The 21,837-nt window shown below is 34.3% G+C and overlaps 3 protein-coding genes across 4 annotated transcripts; 1 reads left to right on the top strand and 2 right to left on the bottom strand.

Moving 5' to 3' along the window:
* The first annotated feature begins 10,302 nt into the window (after positions 1 to 10,302).
* On the top strand, positions 10,303 to 14,283 carry LOC109153144. Its single transcript, XM_019300939.1, has 5 exons — positions 10,303 to 10,686; positions 10,793 to 10,986; positions 11,508 to 11,541; positions 12,868 to 13,481; positions 13,848 to 14,283. Exons 1-5 carry the CDS (start codon positions 10,371 to 10,373, stop codon positions 14,133 to 14,135), a joined length of 1,446 nt encoding a protein of 481 aa, XP_019156484.1. The 5' UTR covers positions 10,303 to 10,370; the 3' UTR covers positions 14,136 to 14,283.
* Positions 14,284 to 14,348: 65 nt separating this feature from the next.
* On the bottom strand, positions 14,349 to 18,383 carry LOC109153143. 2 transcript variants are annotated; one of them, XM_019300938.1, is made up of 8 exons: positions 17,938 to 18,383; positions 17,398 to 17,506; positions 17,199 to 17,279; positions 17,011 to 17,110; positions 16,451 to 16,923; positions 15,623 to 15,983; positions 15,179 to 15,260; positions 14,349 to 14,725 (listed from the first exon to the last, which is right to left on the bottom strand). In XM_019300938.1, exons 1-8 carry the CDS (start codon positions 18,151 to 18,153, stop codon positions 14,519 to 14,521), a joined length of 1,629 nt encoding a protein of 542 aa, XP_019156483.1. In that variant the 5' UTR covers positions 18,154 to 18,383; the 3' UTR covers positions 14,349 to 14,518. The 2 variants fall into 2 exon arrangements, with proteins under 2 accessions (XP_019156483.1, XP_019156482.1); XM_019300937.1 differs by having other exon boundaries at positions 16,451 to 17,110.
* A 425-nt stretch (positions 18,384 to 18,808) lies between these two features.
* On the bottom strand, positions 18,809 to 21,247 carry LOC109153145 (tubulin alpha-3 chain). Its single transcript, XM_019300940.1, has 4 exons — positions 21,021 to 21,247; positions 20,167 to 20,401; positions 19,710 to 20,080; positions 18,809 to 19,616 (listed from the first exon to the last, which is right to left on the bottom strand). Exons 1-4 carry the CDS (start codon positions 21,111 to 21,113, stop codon positions 18,960 to 18,962), a joined length of 1,356 nt encoding a protein of 451 aa, XP_019156485.1. The 5' UTR covers positions 21,114 to 21,247; the 3' UTR covers positions 18,809 to 18,959.
* Positions 21,248 to 21,837: the final 590 nt, after the last annotated feature.

Below are 21,837 nucleotides of genomic sequence, written 5' to 3'. Positions count from 1 at the left end.
GACACATTGTATAGTTTTTCATCATCTCCCAAAGTTGAATCCCAACCTCAAGGGCCCTAATTCCCGGCCCGACAGAACATTTGAGATGATGTAAATCACGTCACGGTGACTCAAATAAATCAGGGACATATCAAATGCCGTACAAGGGATCTGTCCACTTTGGATATAATCCCCACACCACAGCTGCCAAGATTCGAACCTTATCTTTTCTCTGAAATATTGTCTAATAAATCATTGAGTAAACCTGTACCGACACATTGTATAGTTTTGCTGTATGTATATGCATACGCAGACGTACACATACGAATACGTAGTTGTTTGGGAATGAAAGTAAAGGATGGAAAATTGGGAAAGTGGTTGGGGAGCGGGGATGAGAAGTCATAGAATGCACGAGATGTCCACGTGACGGACTGACAGTATGCGGTGGTTTCTGCTCTTTCACGATTGCGTTTAGCCGCTCACGATGACGTCGGTACCGTATTTGCCGTCGAGACACGTGAACGCCATCCCACGTGTCATTTCCTCTCTCCGACGTGGCGCTCCACTTCACACCTGATAACCCAATTCACAGAGTTTTTTGGAATAAGGTTCAAATTGGCCACTGAACGTAACCTGAAAATGCAATTAGGTCACTGAACGAAAAAAAAGTGCAATTAGGCCACTGAACACTCCAAATGTATGCAATTTCACCTGATAGCAGGTTACCATCAATTTTAGCAAATTACCTGCTTACGTGGCAGCTGAGTTGGCATTTTAAATAATTTTTTATAAAGTTTAATAATAAAGTTAAAAAAATATTTAAAACAAATTTTATTTTTTAAAAATTTATTTATTTTCAATTTTTTTATAAAAAATTATTATTAAAAGTTATTAAAAATTATTAAAAATGCACATTTTTGGGTGTTCAGTGGTCTAATTGCATCTTCTCTTTTTTTTTTTTTTCGTTCAGTGGCCTAATTGCATTTTCAGGTTACGTTCAGTGGCCAATTTGAACCTTAAATAGAATTTTTTCAATAGTTTTTTATACTCTAACATCCTTTATCTCACTCAATTACAAAACTCTTCTCACTAAATTTTAAAAATTAAACAAGAAAAACTTATAATAATAATAATAATAATAATAATAATAATAATAATAATAATAATAATAATAATAACAAAAAAATAATAATAATAAAAAGAAGCTAGTCCTTGTAACCGCCAACTAAAAATAAAAAAGAACAAGCTTCATTTCAGAGTGGCCGCCAGCTTGCAGCCACTTTGAAGCACCCCAACAGGCTCATGTGGAACATGCGTCCGTTTAGGGCGACCGTGCGCTCAAAAGCTTCTTTTTTTTTTTTTTTTTTTTCTCTCTCTAAGAAAAACCATTCATTTGCATGAGAAAAATTTACCCAAAATCTTCCTATAATCCTATCTTATCCGTCAAAAACACATGTTCAGTTTTTTCTACCCTAAAAAACCAACAAAAATGCACTAATAGGGATGCCTAAAAATATATGTCTAATATTAATACTCAATTGTTAAAATATTTTTTAAAATAATAGTATATAATTTTTTTAAAAAATTTATAGTTGTAGAATTCATTATATATTAAAAGTATAGTTGATAAATTGCAAATAATTATGAATGATTAATATTATTAAAATAATAAATTTATAAATGATAAATATATTACTAAATATAATTATGGTAACATTTAATTAAAATATAATGAAATCAAACTTATTTCTCATAATAGCATGTCTACATCCATTATTGTTATAATTGAAGAATATAAGAAAATATATTATGTATTCATGTATGTGCATGATAATAATAATGGAAAAGATATCAGAAGTTATAACGGTATGAATCGATATTTTTGTCTAAAAAATTGTATAATACAACTCTTATAGAATAATGTACAAAAAAAAATTAAACAGAAAAACAGACATAAATTAGGAATATAATATGGATTGAGACTTTAAGAAAAAAAAAAAAAAAGATTTTGTGAGCCCAAAATTTTCACATCACTATATAATCTACTCTCTTATTTTTTCTTCAATTCTTTTTATCTTTTCTAACTTTTTTGTGGGTCATACTCAATAATTATTAATTTCAACTTTATAAATTTAATTTTAATTTTAAATCAAAATAAAATAAATTTTGAATTATAAATAAAATTTAATAAACTAATCAAAATATAATTGTATAAATAAAAATTTGCATTCGAAATCATCTATGGAGAAAATTAACATTCAGAAGCAAATACAAAATTTTAAATACTAAATATACCAACAAATAATACAATTAATTTTTAAAAAATAAATTAAATTGAAAATAAAAATAAAATTTAAAAATAGAATTAAATTTTAAAATTGAAAAAATTGAAACAAAACAGCAACCGATGGTTTCTTTTTTTCTTTTTTTCTTTTTTAAAAATATAAAACAAAGGGCGGGGAATCTGTAGGTGTGTTCTAGCCCTTCTAGGTAAAGCTCACCTTATAACCCTAGCCAATAAATCAGTTTAGATTATCTATAGTTGTCCGACTCAAACCAAGAATCAGATAGACAGTTCTTACGGAGTCAAACTTAAAACTTTGTGGTTACTAAATCAACTGTTTGACCAATTTAGTTTAATTGCCCTTAATTTTTTTATTTTTTTTTTTGAAAACCAAATGAAACCACATATATTAATTCATAAAGTTCTTACAAAACAAAGTAGAGATAAAAAATTTATTCATAAGATTTGAACTCTTAACCTCTCAATCTAATGTTCCGCCCTCTATTTATATAAATATTAGGAGTTAATTTCATTTTTGGTCCTAAATTTATAGGTGACAGTACACTTTTAGTCATTTTTTTTAAAACATCCACTCTTGGTCCTCTATCAACAAAACAGTTTAAATTATGTTAAATACAATGGTGCTTCGATCTTCAATTATAGATTTTTTTTAAAATAAAAATAAATATAAAAGCGGGTCTACCTACTTTATATAAAAAAGATCAAAATGTCCTTAGCTTGTATTTAACAGTATTTCAATGATTTTTTTGACGAAGGACCAATAATAGTCATGCGGCAACAAAATACTAGGACCAAGTGAAGATGTTTTGATAAAATTAAACTAAAAATGGACTGGTACTTATAAATCTAGAACCAAAAGTGAAATTAACTAAAATATTATATACATATAATTTATGGTTGGGACCCTATAATACCCAAAAGATATATAGTGGCAGTGTAGGTTGGGGAAGGCATATATCATAATGCATCACCAAATGTCTCATATTCCTCTCATCCGGGATCTTAACGCAACCCTATCAAATCCAGGAACATTGAATTCATACTATAAAACTGAAAAATAAAACATATATAAAAACAAAAGAAAAACAAGAGTGGTCAAAGCACTAGCGGAAAGCCCATGTGAGGATTGTCGTAAGGTCCCAAAAATGGAGTCATAGGATTGAGTCTTTTTTTTTTCTTTTTTTATATGAAAGGAAGCTAAGGTAGGATTGAAGATGAAAGGGGCGTTTCTTTTCCTGCAGAAAAATGGAAATAGGGCATGCACTGCACCCTTTCAATCCTGCTTTAGTTATCCCATGAATATGATTAGTCAAAATCAATCAAATTGTATCAAAAGTTTTTTACTAACATTTTCATTACTTAAAAATTAGAAATGATCAATCTTTAGTCGGTTTAAGCTAAATTCTCCCTTATATATGAGTGAGATATAAGAAATATTGATATCATCTATTCATGTTTTGCGAGGAGGTAATCAATGTGCGGACTACCTGGTCAACTTGGGACAAACCAGTGGGAAATAATGATTCTGGATCAACCCTGGAATGCATCAAGACCTTGTTGGAAAAAGATGCTAGAGGTGTTGCTACTAAAAGAATTTACTACCTCGCATGGACAACTCAGTTGGTCATAGGGGTGAAATGTGGAAGAATGATCAGAGATCGAGTCTCACCAGCGGCAGTGTGAGAGCAACCTGTTCCTTGTGCGCAGTAAGCAAAGGTCTGATCTAGCCTCTGCGTTCAGCTGAGTTACCATAATTTACATCTTCTCTGCCCTCTGTGTTCAGCTGAGTTACCATGATTTACATTTCTCTACTTCTCATATGCTCTGTCAGGTCGGGTTACCCAAAAAAATGGTAGACCCATCCAAGACCAGAAATATTTGACTTATAATGTCCACCCCTGTTTGAGATAGGATTAAGTTTAGTATAATAACACAATATAATAAGATATTTGGCATAAGTATCATTATTTATGAATTAGATTGTATTAAAACTCAAGATCATTTTTTTGGTTAAGTTTTACATTATTTGAGATTAGACGTGACTACTAGACTAATTCAGATTCATCGTGTCCAATCAATATATAGCCACCTCTATTTCTGATATACACAATCAAATATAAAAATTTTACGAAATTTTATCATACCATATTTGTTTTAAAGAGCATTATCAACACCATCAAATTGAAGCCAAGAAAGGGAGTGGTGTGGTATGCTTGAATATAGGAGTGCAAGTATGTCCGAATACGAGGAAGCTATTACACCTAATTACTTGCCAAACCTAGTAATTCGCTAATTGCAGTGATGGATTTAATTAATTCGGAGTAGCACGAATTATTAAACGCGACAATAAAGACAAGAAATATATGTCGTGGAGATAATTGTTATATTAATAATCGTTTGTAGGAAAATTATAAGGAAAATTAATAATTGGACAAGTGAATCAGATTAGATGTCTAATCAAAACAATAATGAAAGATTTTATACTAGGCTTCCTCCTAACTTGCTTATCGCATAATGGTTCCCCACTTTCCCGACGGTTGTGGTTTAAGTATATCATTTTTTTTTTGGTGAGAGTGGTTTAAGTATATCATGTACTTATTTACTAGGAGCTTAAACATATTTCTCAAATTATGGTAATTTTTGTCAAGTCAGCGATCATTCAATAATAATTTAAAACTTTTAATCATTTTACTACAATCATTGTCTTCGAATAATCATGTAGTTTTCTTATATATATATTTTCAAATAATGTGTGTGTGTGTGTATATATATATATATATATATATATATATATATATATATATATATATATATATATATATATATATATATATATATATGCTGGTTTCTGTACAGACGTGTGGTCATGCACCAGGGTGTTGCATTTCACCTTGGTACATTTCTTAATATGTTGTGGTGCATTTATGCATATCTAATGGTGCATGACTGCACGTCCGTACGGGAAGGTTTATCCGCATTTGTTCCAGTATATATAAAATAAATATAATATGTGCTTTTGTGTCTTATGTTATGCGTTATTGTATCTTATGTAATGCAGTTTGTACCTTAAGAATATTAATTCTATACCTGAACTAAAGTAAATATAAAACATGTCTATGTGTCTAGTATTATGCGTTTGTGTTTCATGGTATGCAATTTTATAATTTAAACGTATGGTTTTTGTACTTGAAATATATTAGTAGTTGTGTAACATACAACATATTGTGTGTCTTATTTTACAAATTTATGTCTTGTATTATAAAGTTATGTGCCTATAGGACATATAATATCTACATAAATCATATTTAAGAATAAGTAAATATATAACATCTGTATATATCTTGTTTTTTTGAGTTTTTATGTCTCGTCGCATTATGAAATTATGTAACTTAAAAGTATTGTCCATTCAATATGAACCTGGTCCACGAAATAAATTTGCCCGTTCAATATGGACCAACACAGAATAAAGAATTTCCTCGAATGATAGAAGAAAGCCGAAAGAAATTTTAAACTTTACTGATTTCGGGCCTTTAACTAAACCGGACCCCCTATTTCTAGCCCAATTTTTCGTGTTTGATAAAGCCAACTTGTTAAAATAAAACCAACGACAATTTGAGCGCAAATTATGCTGTGCAACCGAATGCACCTTGCAAGGTGCATACGGTTACAAAACGACACCGTTTTGGTTAAAAAAACGCGCGTCCCACTTAAAGAAGAAATCAGGTTCGATTCCCGGCAATAACATTTTTATATATCCAGAAATTCATAACTATATAACCACAATTTCATAACTATATATCCACAATTTCATAACTATATATCCACAGTGAATGAATGAAGTAAAAATCCACAATTAATGAATGAATGAAGTAAAAATCCACAATTAATGAATGAATGAAGTAAAAATCCACAATTAATGAATGAATGAAGTAAAAATCCACAATGAATGAACTAAATATCCACAATATATGATTGAACTAAATATCCACAATGAATGAACTAAATATCCATAAATTCATAACTATATAACCACAATTTCATAACTATATATCTACAATTTCATAACTATATATCCACAGTGAATGAATGAAGTAAAAATCCACAATGAATGAATGAATGAAGTAAAAATCCACAATGAATGAATGAATGAAGTAAAAATCCACAATGAATGAACTAAATATCCACAATATATGATTGAACTAAATATCCACAATGAATGAACTAAATATTCATAAATTCATAACTATATAACCACAATTTCATAACTATATATCCACAATTTCATAACTATATATCCACAATAATGCTATTGCTGAGAGTCGAACCTGATTTTTTTTTTTTAAAGTGGGACGCGCGTTTTTAATCAAAACGACGTCGTTTTGAACCGTATGCACCATGCACATGGTACATTCGGTTGCACAGCATAACTATTGCAATTTGAGGGCAAATTAACCTGTGGACCGATGTCTCGCAAATTATGCTGTGCAACCGAATGCACCTTGCAAGGTGCATACGGTTGCAAAACGGCGCCGTTTTGATTAAAAAAACGCGCGTTCCACTTAAAGAAGAAATCAGGTTCGATTCCCGGCAATAGCATTTTTTTATATCCAGAAATTCATAACTATATATCCACAAATTCATAACTATATATCCACAGTGAATGAATGAAGTAAAAATCCACAATGAATGAATGAATGAAGTAAAAATCCACAATGAATGAAGTAAAAATCCACAATGAATGAATTAAATATCCACAATGAATGAACTAAATATCCACAATGATTGAACTAAATATCCACAATGAATGAACTAAATATCCATAAATTCATAACTATATATCCATAAATTCATAACTATATATCCACAGTGAATGAATGAAGTAAATATCTACAATGAATGAACTAAATATCCACAATGAATGAACTAAATATCCATCTATATATCCACAAATTTATAACTATATATCCAGAAATTCATAACTATATATACACAATAATGCTATTGCCGAGAATCGAACCTGAATTTTTTTTTTTTAAAGTGGGACGCGCGTTTTTAGTCAAAACGACGTCGTTTTGCATCGTATGCACCATGCGCATGGTACATTCGGTTGCACAGCATAACTATTGCCGATGTCTACAATACTACAATACATTGTGATCCAGACTTCAAAACAGTGTCGATTCTTTTAATGAAAAGAAACGACATCTGTTTCACGTCGTTTCACATAAAGTAACCTCTGTTTGTATAACATATTCAGTTTCATTTTATATACACTGCAGTTTTATTTCAACACAATTACAGTTTCATTTCAATATAACTACAGCTTCATTCGACATTATACACTCAAATATGTTTTCATTTTATATACACTACAGTTTTATTACAATACAACTACAGTTTTATTTCGATATAACTATAGTTTCATTCGACAATATACACTCAAATATGTGAAATTGTTATGCAGTTTCATTTTAATACAACTACAGTTTCATTTCGATATAACTACAGTTTCATTCGACATTATACACTCAAATATGTGAAACTGTTTTAATTTATATATACTATAGTTTCATTATAACACAACTACAGTATCATTTTGATATAACTACAGTTTCATTGGACAATATACACTCAAATATGTGAAACTCTTATTCAGTTTCATTTTATATACACTGCAGTTTCATTTCGGCACAACTACAGTTTCATATTAATTCAATTACAGTTTCATTTTTAAAAGGTAAATTGTAAATATTTAGACCTGAGTCCACCTTGCAAAGTGAACTCGGGTACACACAATAAGTAACTTGGCCGGCTAAAACGTAACGGCGTAGTAGTGGAAACCCCTTAGAAAAGTACTAGTATGCATGTATGTACAATAATTATTGTGTGGATCGCGGTCCACACAATAATTTGTCATGTATGTATGTATGGACTTTTCTTGTTTTTATTTAATAAACTTTTAGGAAAAAATTAAATTTCCATATATATATGATAAAAGCAACAACTTTTCTAACTTGTAAATTTGCCATTAGTGGCATGCTCTACCTAACACTCCTTTGCCATTTTTTTTTCCGCCACATTCCATGGGGAAAAGGTGATACATTTAAATTAATTATTAAGAAAATTTTTAAATACACCCTAAACTTTACAGAGAAAAGGTTAATTAAACTCTTAAACTTTAAAAAGTTATAATTAAACACATCGATATCAAGAACTAATTATTGACGACTTCTTGTAGTAAACGGTCACTAGGATTTCAGTAATGTTCCAGCAACTGTTGTCACCTCCGATCCATCATTGACGAAGAAGGCAACATGCTGGACGACTTCTTCGTGAGGAGACAGGGGTTAGTTTTAGTACTCGGAGTTAACTAGAGCCTCGTCAAAATCCTACTGACCGACTATTATATACACAAAAACTTACATATGTGAGATCGTCTCACAGACACTTATCCGTGAGATGTATCGAGTCAATATCAAATGTAATACTTATATTGAAAAATGTAATCCTAATAAAAAATAAAATGTTTACACATATACACACCTACCTATCATTGGGCTTTCACACTGACTTGGATGTCAAATTCTTGAAGTTCCATCCCATGGTCTATATATATCTATTTTATTCATTAATAGTATTTGATAGTATTAGAGCTAGTATTAAAGTGAACTTGTACACGTTCTTTCATAGTTTTAGTTACTATATAGTTTAGTTAGTTATCTCCTCCGGTTAGTACAAAAGTACCCACGGACTACTGTTAAAACCTAAAGCACAGTCAATATATATATATCAAAATATTGATCGGAAGAGCCGTGTGGATATGATTTTATAATTAAAATCCCACGATATGATCTATCCTCGCGTTGCTCGTGCGACTATTAAATAGTTTTCATTGTTTGATTAATCTCAAAAAAAAACCAAAAATTATATTACAAACAAATGACGCGTAGGACCAAGTCGAAGAATTATATTCAATTTTTAATGAATTTTCCAACGTTTTATATGTCGAAGAATTATTCAATTCAAGATTCATCCCATTAAATACAACCATCTTAATTTGTTCTACCAGAGAACACAATAATGTTGGAATAGTATACAATATCTTATATATCTATGAGAATCATATCATCCACCACACAACTAATAATATATATATTCTTTCTATCTCATTTTATGATTTTTATCTGTCCGGTTTACTATTCATCATTAGTCAAATCAACTCCTTCTTCATTTCTTATTTTGTTTAGTAATTTTTAATTATTTTTAAATATGATCCTTTTGTGTTTAATAGTACTTTTAATGTAATTTCTAAATATATAAATTTTATATATTAATATTAAACTTAATATTATGAAAAAAAAATAAAAATAACTTCAATCAAACTTCATTAATCAAACCAAACCAAACAAATAAAATGAGGTTGGGGAGTATATTTTATCAGTTCAGCAACATCGAGTTCCACTCTTACTTGAAACAGTTTTGGCATGGCATAAATGTGCAAAAGTCGGTCGATTTGACCTTGTAGTTGTATTAGTCGTATGTTTACCAAATCATCAAATGATGTGTTTCATTTCAAATAAAAGTTTAAATTAATGATTTACATATATTATTTATATATTAATTACATGCTTTATTAGTATGCCCCTCAAATGTGTAGGGCGATTACTTTTTAATGTTACACTCACATGGTACGATCAGTTTGATACCATATCAAATGGCATGCTTGTTCTATTTCAACTAGAGTTGTATGTTGGGGTTAGATTATTGCACATTTATTATTTATATGTTATATATGTTCAACATGTTAATCGTACATGAATTGTTGATTTAATATTATTTTTTTTGTATATGATTAATATACAATTCTTTTCATAAGCGAGTAATCAGAGTTTTATTGTCATGTTGAGTAGAGAGGGGTGGGTGGGTGGAGAAGCATTTTTTTTAAAATATATAAATAAATTGTATAATTGTAAGGCAAGTGGCAAGTGAAAGTTACTACTATAAATTTGGAGAGTTTGACGTAGAACTCATCCAAAGTGAGTCTCTCTAATATTCATTTCAATTCAACTCAAAACCCATTATTTCCATGGCGGCTTGCAACGAAGACTTCTGCTCGGAATATGCCGAGCTGAAACCGGAAGAAGCTAGCTTCTTCGATTGCCTCCGCATCCTGTTCTCGCCGGAGTTGGGAGGGACAGACTGTTTCGACACTAACTCCTCCGTGCCCGGCGGCCGCCTGAGCTTCCGTAGCCGGTGGCTCATTTTCATCTCCGTCGTCGCCCAAAAAATCCTCATTTACTTGAAAGAGCCATTGGCGTCGCTTGGATCCGCCTTAGAAATCTTTCTTAATTACCCTTCCTTCAACGGCGGCATTTTCTGGCTCCTTATCAATTTCCTAACAGGTTTTATATACGTAGTTTTGCACCCAGATGATCAGAAATGCAGAACTGATTTTCCAGTTTTTCTTTTCTTTTTTTTTTCTGATGAATTATCGGTGTGGGTTTGCAGGGAAGATGGTGCGGCCGGAGACGACGTCGGAAAATTTCAGTTCGTTCATAGCGAACATGGACGTGAGGGTTGACTTGGATCGGAAAATCAAGAATGGCGACAGCCGGTATGCTCCGCTTTTGTCTATCATGGCTGCCAAATTGTCGTACGAAAACGAAGCCTTCGTCCAAAGAGTTGTTACGAATAATTGGAAGGTAACTAAAATAATTCAAACTATGTAATTTTTTGAAAACAAACTATGTAATTAATTAATCATAACAAATTTAATTAAAATTTTCTCAATCACCCAAAAGGTCAATTGTTATACCATGGATCTGCTCCATCTTACATTTAATATGTTATATATCTGCAACTAATATATTACGTGTTATTAATAAATAAATAAATAATATACAAACCGTAAATTACGTATCTGCAGTTAACCGCATATACACCACATACACATAATATGAATGTTATTTTCAACCACGATCCAAAATACAAGATGAATCATGGTCCATGGTATAATATGTCTCGAAAGGAATGATCGGTTGTACGGAACATATTTAAAGATAATGAGTTTGATTCTTAGTCAAGTTCGTCATGTTCTACTCCCTTACATAATATGATTATATTTTAACTAAAATATATTATTATACATTTAACGTGAGACGCCTCACATAATACTCCCTCTTATTATTTATATTTTAATTAATTTTTTTTTTCATTTGAACAGATGGAATTTTTGGAGTTCTATAATTTCGAAAACGGTAAAATTTCATCTGGCCTCTTGCATTACTTGTATAACATTATTTATTTCAATAATTTTGCGTGGCGTGCAATTTTTTTTCCTTTGACAGTTGAACCATTAAGTAAGGTAGTGAACAACGTTAGCCATTAAAAAAGGAAAAAAATTCTAAAATATGAATCTGACGAGTGACAACCAACACTTTTATATATATATATATATATATATATATATATATATATATATATATATATATATATATATATTCTGGTAACGATATAATAATAATAACCTTACATAACTCAAAATGGGTAGTCAAATGTAAGTGGGTAGAGTATGGTTCTTCTACCTAAAGATCACAAGTTTAATTTTTGCTAACACTCTTCTGATTGAACCGATAGCACGAGATCTGAAAAATAAATAAACTTTTTTGTTTGGTTTCCCTTTAAAGAAAAATAAAAAATTCCAACGATAAAATTTGTTATTTTACTAAGAATTTAAAAAACTAATTATGCATCGCACCACACTATGAATTAATTAATGACTTAAATTTATACCATTGAGAGGTCAAACTAAAAGTGTGTTGTTTTAAAAACATTGTAAAGATAAGGTTATCTTCTTTTTTGTGGGTAGATGATGAGATTCAGGACTAATGTTGCATTATCACTAGCTAGTGGTAATTATACTATATTTGAATCCATGTGAGAATGTGCTGGCAAAAAATCACCGTCACATATTGCATGCTTCCAGCTACTTATACCTACTCCATTATGTTCACTTGGCCAGTAGTCTTGATCTGTAATCTCTTGATTAATGATTTACATTTATCCAATCCCCCCCCTCAATAAGACCCACTATTATTATTCAAGACATCATCATGTGCCGGGTAATAATTAAAAAAACAAAAATTATATATTGACATCAGTTAAAAGGAGTGTGTAAATTGAACGCCCACAATTTGTGGTTAGGGATGCACAAGGAGCCTCATTATTTTGAGAGGATGTTTTCATACTGTCGCTAGTGAGACTCGATCTTTTAATCTTTTGTGACAATTTTCACCTCTGTGACCAATTGAGCTGGTCATGCAGGCTTTTAATATTGGGTAACACTATCCCTCTCACTTTGTCAGCATGGGTAGATGGTTTTTTATGAATTCTTGAGAGAATCTACTCACTATTAGTGCATGATACTTTGGAGTTTTTTTAGCCAAAATGCATATAATAATTGTTTTTCTTTTTCTTTTCCCCATATCTAACAAGAAAGTTGTAATTCAAAAAGATAGACGAAAGGGTAAATTGAATAGTATTTGAGTTTGGAGTAAATGTTAGTAATTTTATTGTATTAACAGACTATGGTGACGATAAGTCAACACAAGCAATAATGTTCCAAGACAAAGCCGAAGATCCAAACCTGGTGGTGGTGGCGTTTAGGGGGACAGAGCCGTTCAACGCGGAGGACTGGCGGACTGATTTGGACCTGTCATGGTACAAGCTGGAAGGAGTGGGGAAGCTTCACGCAGGATTCATGCGGGCCTTGGGCTTGCAGCAGAACAAAGGGTGGCCCAATGAGATAGAGAGAGGCCCGGGGAAGAAACAGTTTGCTTACTACGAGATCAGGGAGAAGCTGAGGGAAATACTGAGGTCTAATGAGAATGCTAAGTTTGTAGTGACAGGGCACAGTTTAGGAGGGGCACTGGCAATTTTGTTTGCGGCTGTGCTGATTATACAGGAGGAGGAAGAGCTGTTGGGGAAGATGGAAGGGGTTTACACTTTTGGGCAGCCAAGGGTGGGAGATGTGGAGTTTGGTGATTATATGGTGGAGAAGCTGAAGAAATATAGGGTGAAATATTTGAGGTATGTTTATGCTAATGACATGGTTCCCAGGTTGCCATATGATGACAAGACTTACTTCTTCAAGCACTTTGGCTCCTGCATTTACTTCAATAGCCTCTACAGTGGCCAGGTAACCCACACTCAATCTGATCTCCAAGTTGTTGAAAAAAATGCTTGTATTATATAATACATTTGAGATACAACAAAAATACAGAAGACAATAGGGAACAAAAATTGGATCATTTGATATCTTCAAGCGTGTAATCACTTGTTGCTTTTATAGAGGGAGATTTAAAGCTTATAGGAAAGTGATTACACGCCTGAAGATATCAAATGATCCAGTTTTTGTTCCCTGTTGTCTTCTGTATTTTTGTTGTATCTCAAATGTATTACAGAATACAAGCACTTTTTCCAACACAAGTATTTTGGTTGTTTTGTGTTTATGAGTGATTGATTTCTGATGAAGAGAATGTTGGTGCTGGGAATATTAATGCAGGTTCTTGAGGAAGAACCGAACAAGAACTACTTCTCACTGCTGTGGGTGATGCCGAAGATGATGAATGCAGGTTTTGAGTTGATGAGGGGGTTCATGCTTCCATGGATAAATGGTGGAGATTATAGAGAGGGTTGGGTTTTAACACTAGGTAGGATGGCAGGATTATTGATTCCAGGAATATCAGATCACGGCCCTGAAGATTATGTTAATCTCACCCGATTGGGAACGCCACTTGAATCCCTTCAGTTTCCAGAAAGAGTTCAACAGCAAGGTCTTAAACGTGATTGAGAGATCTACAAGATTCCAAGTCATTCACTGTCAGCTAAAAATGCATGAAATAGCTTTACCTCGTGTTGTTAGGTCGTTTCACTTTTCTGTCTGGGTGAAATGCTAACAATATATATATATATATAACATATATTCCCAGGTTTTATAAGTAACTTGTGCTACAGCGAATAGTTCATTTCTTCCCCACCATAGACGATTATGAAAAGACAAAAGTTTTCAGTTTTCAGTAGTTTATTCGAAATGATCAATACATGAGCAAAGTTAAGCCCTTTATAAGAGTTTAAAAAAGAAAACAACAAACAGGATAAGAATATTCAATATTGTAAAGAAGTTACCTGCCAACTGAGGCTACACGAATCCAAGGATAGTCTCAGAATATGTAATTAAAATTCATGGCATGTAAAGCAGCCACTAAATGAACCCATATGATGAGTCTGGCGAAAGAATAAGGCTCTGTGGGAGATTCTTACGACGTCATGACTCTGTCTTGCTAATGCTGTGCTTCTCATTTCTTGTGCCTTTTTCTGTGCAGATCTTAATTTGTTCATAATCTTATCCATGGATGATGATCTTTTCTTCTGCAGTTTCATCTGAATAATACTTATAATGTTAGTTAACTTTATGGGCATATAAAATTCCACTTACATGAAATTCAAGATTAGTATTACTTAATAAGAGATTCAGATAGAAGTGTCAACATGTTGGTAGACAAAAACTGAAAAAAGTGATGAAATGAATTTCCTTTAAAATGCCTAACTCTAAGTGATCTGGGCTGCAAATTGCTTTATGTAATTTCTAAGTTTTTTTTCTCCCACTTTATCAAAAAACAAAAAAAAGTTATCCCTCAAAGAGGAAGTAGTATGTTCTACTAAACAAAGTTAAAGAGGTCTAACCTAAGGTTCTAAAATCTTTTAAGAAAATATTTATTACTCCGTAATACAGTTAAGCATACATTTGTGTTCAAAAGAGAAACCATAACTTTGGTGAATGAAAAATTTAGATGGAATATCACTCTTTTTCATGAAAAAGATGGTTGGAATAACCTCAAGTTTTTGAATCTCTGCCTCAGCTTTTGCCGTTTGCAAGTTCTCCCAGGCAGTTATTCTGGCTTCTTCCTTCTTGACTCTGGAATATATTCAATGCAAAAGAAACAGACAATTACATGCATATAATCAGTAAGAATTTACACCTGATCAATCAAAAGAAAATAACCTCCAATATGCATGTAATAATGCAAAACAAAACAACCCTCAAATATAAAGGGACAGAATATAAAAAGAAGAAAAAAAGCAACCAGGAGATAATGTATCAAAATGTGAGATGCAAATGTACGCCAATATTGGGATAGACAAGACTAAATGATCATTGTCAGAGTAACTACTTATTTTTACTTCTTGAGGTTCCCAGCTTCAACTCTTTTTGATAACATCTCAAGAATGAGGTGGCTACAACTTAACAAATTAAAGGAAAGTTGATCATACACTTACTTGGATAAAGAATGTGCTGTTTCTAAAACTTCCCTGGCACCAGAATGCGTTCCTACATGTTTGCTTTTCCGATAATCAACAATGTCCAAACTCCCCCGTGGAATCCGAACCTTCTGTTTCTTTCTCCACCTTGTTAGAGTGACCTGCTCATCAACTAGAACATTCCTGATATCTGCTTTTGAGGAAAGGACACTCTGCACTTCCATAATTGGTTGGATAGATGGTCGTTCAGTAGGGGATGATGAGGATCTCATTGGAGATGATTGGGGACTAGCCTTGGGTCTCATTTGAGTTGCCATATCCTTCCTTGAAACAACATGAGGAATATTGGCATCCACACCTTTAGCACAGTCACTCTCACCTATACATCCAAAAGCCAAAAACAAAGAAAGCTGAACAATATCAAAATATAACTTGCATTCCATCTTTCTAAGTGTCTAAAGGTCAAATGAAGTGGAGACAGCTAAAATGCCCCATATATAGAAAAAGAAAAATAAGAAATCACTAGATATTTCCTTAGTAAATAATTGAATCAACCGTAGATCAATGACATATTCAGCAAGAAGCAAGAAGCAAGAAGGTTAAGATATTTACAGTGTACAAAAGAGTAAATCAAATATTTTCACTTTTCTTCTTTCCTTAGCTTTTGATTAGCTTTAGAAACAACTAGCCAACTATAACAAAGAATGCACTAAGTTTCTTGACAGCATTACAAAAGTGGAGCAGCATGGGAAACAAATAAGGAGCCATACTAAATTTCAAATAAATGCCAATTTTTAATTAAATTCAGCAAAGACTCAGGCAGCAACTACAACATAAAACCTGTACCTTGGGGAGCAGGAAATGAGGATAAGCAAAAATTTTCAGAAGATCCATGGACACTAATTGACCTTGTCATGCATAGGTCACAGCATGCAGCTAACTTTCCACGAATTTCATGGCCCCCATATTGAACCGATAAACCATCTGCAGACATCACTCGAGTTGAAAAAGGAGAACTAGCTTGTAAATAAAAATCATTTCCTCCTTTAGACACAGGCACTATTGGAGAATATAAAGCAGACCCAGGAGGCCCAAGAGGTCCACTCTTGGATTTAGGCCGCATTTGTGGCTGCTGCAATGAAGTCCTAATAGCACCATCCCTCGATACTGGACTAAAGATCCACCTCTCAGCATCAACCCACTTGAAAGGTAAGGCCCTTCCAGTATTAAAAGGCAGAAATGTTGTATTCACTTGTCTCCTGTTAGCACTTGTATGCAATGGCCCTTGCACTGAACTCCTGTCTTTCTGAGCCCCCACACTGGAATGGCAGTAATTCGGAGTTTCAGGACTCGAAAATGCACTAGCTTGCCGAGTACTAACAGATGGTTTCTTCATGAGTCCATACCGAGGCGATGATGAGTTTGCAGCATGTTTCATATCTAGTGAAGCAGGTCTTTGCCTATCTAATGTCTTCAGTTCAGATCTCAACCGCCTATCTTGACATTCTAACAAAATAAAAACAAAAAGTAAAGCGCAGAGCCAGCAGAAATCAAGTAATATTTTGGTACTAAAAAGTGTATTAAGCTGTATTGCCTTTAAGTGCTTGAGAGAAGGAGGTTGACGCCAAATCTACAGCTAAACCTTCACCCTCTGTCTCAGCAATGCTGATAGTGGCTTCGTGAACAGGAAGAAACAAAATTCATAAGCCACTGAAATGATTGAATTCAACAGGTGTATGTTCTTCAAGATTCTAATAGGAAAGCAAGCTGACCAAAGAGAGAGGTAAGACTACCTTTCGACTTTTCCTTTCTGCTAAGGTGACTATTCCTGTGTACAATATGTTTGATTGGATCTAAAGCCGGACCACCTGAAGAACCGTAAAATCCATGTCCAGCCAAATGCTAGTTCAAATCAAAGATTCAAACTCAGACAAGTTTCCATGGTTATGAATTAGAAATTACTCTCTACACTTATCCTTCTAGTAATTAGTATCAACTTCAACAGAAACAGTGAAACACCGAAAATAAAATAGCTCAAAAGTTTCCGCTCGTGTATTGTTCATATTATTGCAATCATGTTCTCCCTCGTGTAAATATTGGCATGCATATACTGATATACAGACAGCTTTAGGCTGTTAGGATGAAACGCAAGCTCGTTTATTGTGTATTTCGGTTCAACACTTGTCATTCGCATTGACGACAAAAGTTGCAGATGTGTACACAATTCAATACACAGAAAGAGAACATGCAGTGCATACACATAGATAGATATATAATAATCATATTATAAATCAATACTCTGCGAAAGGTAAATGAGCAGAGAGAGAGATTACAGTTCGAGAGGCAGTGCGGAAGGAGCATTCTCGGTGGTGTGCGTCGGAAGAGAAAGAGCAACGATCCACACTGCCGGAAGCAGAGGAGTAGAGACTGAAGTTGGAATCGGCGGCGAAGATGACGGAATCCGGGCTGATATCTCTGGCTCCGAAGCCGTGTCTCGTCGGATCGTGAATACCTAGCTCCGACATGTTTCGAAATGGCTTCGCATTCATTCGCTTAGCTTCCTCCTCCTTCCTAAGTCGTCATGGCGCGTAAAGAGAAGGTGAAGAGTGAAGAGTAGAGTGGTCATTTGTTGTTGGGGTGGGAGTGCGGAGTAATGGCCTCTTAATTGCGAGCTCCTTCCTCCGTACCTCAAGGATTTTAAAATAGAAGATTTTGACAGCAAGGACAATGACAATAATAATGACAGGGAGGAGAAGATGTCCCAATCATGATCGCGTTTGTATTTTTGACCAACTGTAACAGTAGGGTAAAAAACAATATATATATATATATATATATGACCAACTGTTCAAGTTATTGGTCTTTTTTTACCAGCGGGTTTAAATTTTTCCTGTCATTAACTATTTTCATGTTTTGAGGAAACTATTTTCATGTTAAAAAAGTGTCTGCCAGTGAGGAATCTATTTTCGTGTTCGAACTTCTGTCAAAGTAACAGTGTGCGGCCAGAGTGCCAGTCTGGCTGCTTTCACAACTTTGACGAAATCACATTTTTGTCTTCCTAACGCCCTAGGCCCGTATAAGATTGTGTCATAATTGCATGTATGTTGCTGTTATCAATTTTTTTGAAATACATTGTTGTTATTTTTTAGTTATGTTGCATTGAATTTTGAAAGTATAGTAAACATTTTTCTCCAAGATTGACTGTAAATTGAAAAAGCACGCTAGGCTTCAGAAGTAACATTAAATGGCAAAGGTTTCATAAAGTCATGAAAAACATTAATACCCAGAAGCAAGTTTGATATTTAATGAAACAAACAAAAGCAAGCAGACAAAGCTGGCTGCTGCAAAGCACACTCTAATACTCCTCTCCATCATCTCCGTCCTCGCCCTCATCCAACTCAGCGCCAACTTCCTCATAATCCTTCTCCAGGGCAGCAAGATCCTCACGAGCCTCACTGAATTCACCTTCCTCCATACCCTCACCGACATACCAGTGGACGAATGCACGCTTGCAGTACATGAGGTCGAACTTGTGGTCAATGCGCGAGAACACCTCAGCGACGCTGGTGGAGTTGGAGATCATGCACACAGCCCTCTGCACCTTGGCAAGGTCACCTCCAGGAACAACAGTGGGTGGCTGGTAGTTGATACCGCACTTGAATCCAGTAGGGCACCAGTCCACAAATTGGATGGTTCGTTTGGTCTTGATGGTGGCCACTGCAGCGTTCACATCCTTTGGCACAACATCACCACGGAACATAAGGCAGCAAGCCATGTACTTCCCGTGGCGAGGATCACACTTGACCATCATGGATGATGGCTCAAAGGCACTGTTGGTGATCTCTGCAACAGAGAGTTGCTCATGGTAGGCTTTCTCAGCTGAAATAACTGGAGCATAGGAGGAAAGCATGAAATGGATCCTTGGGTAAGGCACCAAGTTGGTTTGGAACTCATTCACATCAACATTCAAGGCTCCATCAAATCTCAGAGATGCAGTAAGTGAAGAAATCACCTGCAACACACAAACAGTAATTGTTAGAGCCAGTTCAATATATACAATCAATACAATTAGAACTATAATCAAACACTAGGGGCTAATAGATACCTGTGAAATCAGACGGTTGAGGTTTGTGTAAGTGGGGCGCTCAATGTCAAGAGAGCGGCGGCAAATGTCATAGATGGCCTCATTGTCAAGAAGCACAGCAACATCGGTGTGTTCAAGAAGGGAGTGTGTCGAGAGGACACTGTTGTAAGGCTCAACAACAGAAGTTGAGACCTGTGGTGAAGGATAAATGGTGAAACCTAGCTTTGATTTCTTGCCATAGTCAACAGAGAGCCTCTCCAGCAGAAGAGATCCAAGACCTGAACCAGTGCCACCTCCAACAGCATTGAAGACCAGAAAGCCCTGAAGACCAGTGCAGTTATCTGCAAGCTTACGAATACGATCCAAGCAGAGATCTACAATCTCTTTCCCAACTGTACACAACAAATAGACAAGCTATTAGAGCCCAAAACATTTACATACAACACTAAGCAGAAGAGAAACAAGTGGTGGTAATTACTGGTATAATGGCCACGGGCAAAGTTGTTGGCAGCATCTTCCTTGCCACTGATAAGCTGCTCAGGGTGAAAGAGCTGTCTGTATGTTCCAGTCCTGACTTCATCAATGACAGTTGGCTCAAGATCTACAAAGACAGCACGGGGAACATGCTTCCCAGCTCCTGTTTCGCTGAAGAAGGTGTTGAATGCATCATCACCACCTCCAGTTGTCTTGTCACCAGGCATCTGGCCATCAGGCTGGTGCAGACAAAACAAAGGACAACTGATTTTAGAACCATATACATGATCAAAGTGTAAATATAGGCAAAAACAAACGGCCCAAAATTCAATCCTATGAATCTAAGGGCATAGAATAACCTAGGTGTATTCATTCATTCATATATATATATATATATATATATATATATATATATATATATATATATATATATATATATATATATGGTTTATATACACACAGAGCAAAGCAAATATTTAAGCTGTAAAAGTTTCATTTAAATACAATATAAACTACAAAGTAAAGGTAAAGTGTATCACAGAAATCACAAATATCATTCAGTAAAAAACAAAGCATCTTATAGTCTAAACACAAATAAATATATAACCACGCGGTTCTAATCAATCTATTGAAATGATAAAGGAACTACTCAGATCTATCCATGTATAGATTCATAACATAAACGAATACATTTAGAGATATCAAAACTGCAAGAGATTCATGTAGATCTACGAAATGAGACAGATATCAATGCACAACTAGACGAAGATCGCGCATGCAAACTAGAAACTCACACAGATCTATACGGGTAAAGAGATCCGCGAAGATACAAGGGAAATGACTAAAATGAGTATATACCTGAATGCCGTGCTCGAGGCAGTAAAGCTCCCAGCAAGCATTTCCGACCTGGATACCGGCCTGACCGATGTGGATTGAGATGCACTCTCTCATTTTCGCTACAAAAAGAGACGATTCGAAACCCTAAGATTTGGAGAGGAAGGAGGGGAGGAGAAAGCAAAAGAGCAAATGAATGGCGTTTATCAAGACGCCTTTCAGAGTTCAGATGTGCTTCCTCAAACGGGCTCTCAAGGGTTTATATACAACAGAGAAATGATCCGTCCCCGCTCGCTGCAGGCGATTGACCATGGTTAGTTAACCGCGGTGACAGCTAATATTACTCCACTAGATAACCCGGATAATTGGGCCTCAACTAACCTTGGTTAGATCTAGCCGGCAGGTTCAAATTTTAAATTTGGTAGCGAAATAGGTCTTCCTTTTGCTAGTATTTTCAAGAATACCATTAGCTTTTGGGTTACGTTTTTTGCTTTGGAAGGGCACAAATTTCATTTTCTCCTACCAACGGATACTTCTGACTTGCGAAGGCTTTACGTCTTGTGACTTGTGGGCCCATCCCACTTACCATAACGTAAGAGTGGGCTGGCGCATCACATAACGTGCCCTGTCAGCAATGATTTTAAAATAACATTATATTAATTAGTTGGGGATTTCAAATATTTCGTAATTTGAGCGGGATTAATGGTTTTTTTTTTTGAAAAAAAAAAAAAAAAAAAAGATGGTCATTCATTAGTTGGCAACTACCAAATACGAGTCTAAATACACGAAAGGCACACACTTATTGTGTGTAAGTCACACTCGTATAAAAAATTTCCTCTTT

The sequence above is a fragment of the Ipomoea nil genome, unplaced genomic scaffold, assembly GCF_001879475.1.
Source record: "Ipomoea nil cultivar Tokyo-kokei standard unplaced genomic scaffold, Asagao_1.1 scaffold2480, whole genome shotgun sequence".
NCBI classification, from domain to species: Eukaryota; Viridiplantae; Streptophyta; class Magnoliopsida; order Solanales; family Convolvulaceae; genus Ipomoea; species Ipomoea nil.
Note: the sequence above shows the minus strand (reverse complement) of the source record. Positions and strands in the feature narration are given on the sequence as shown.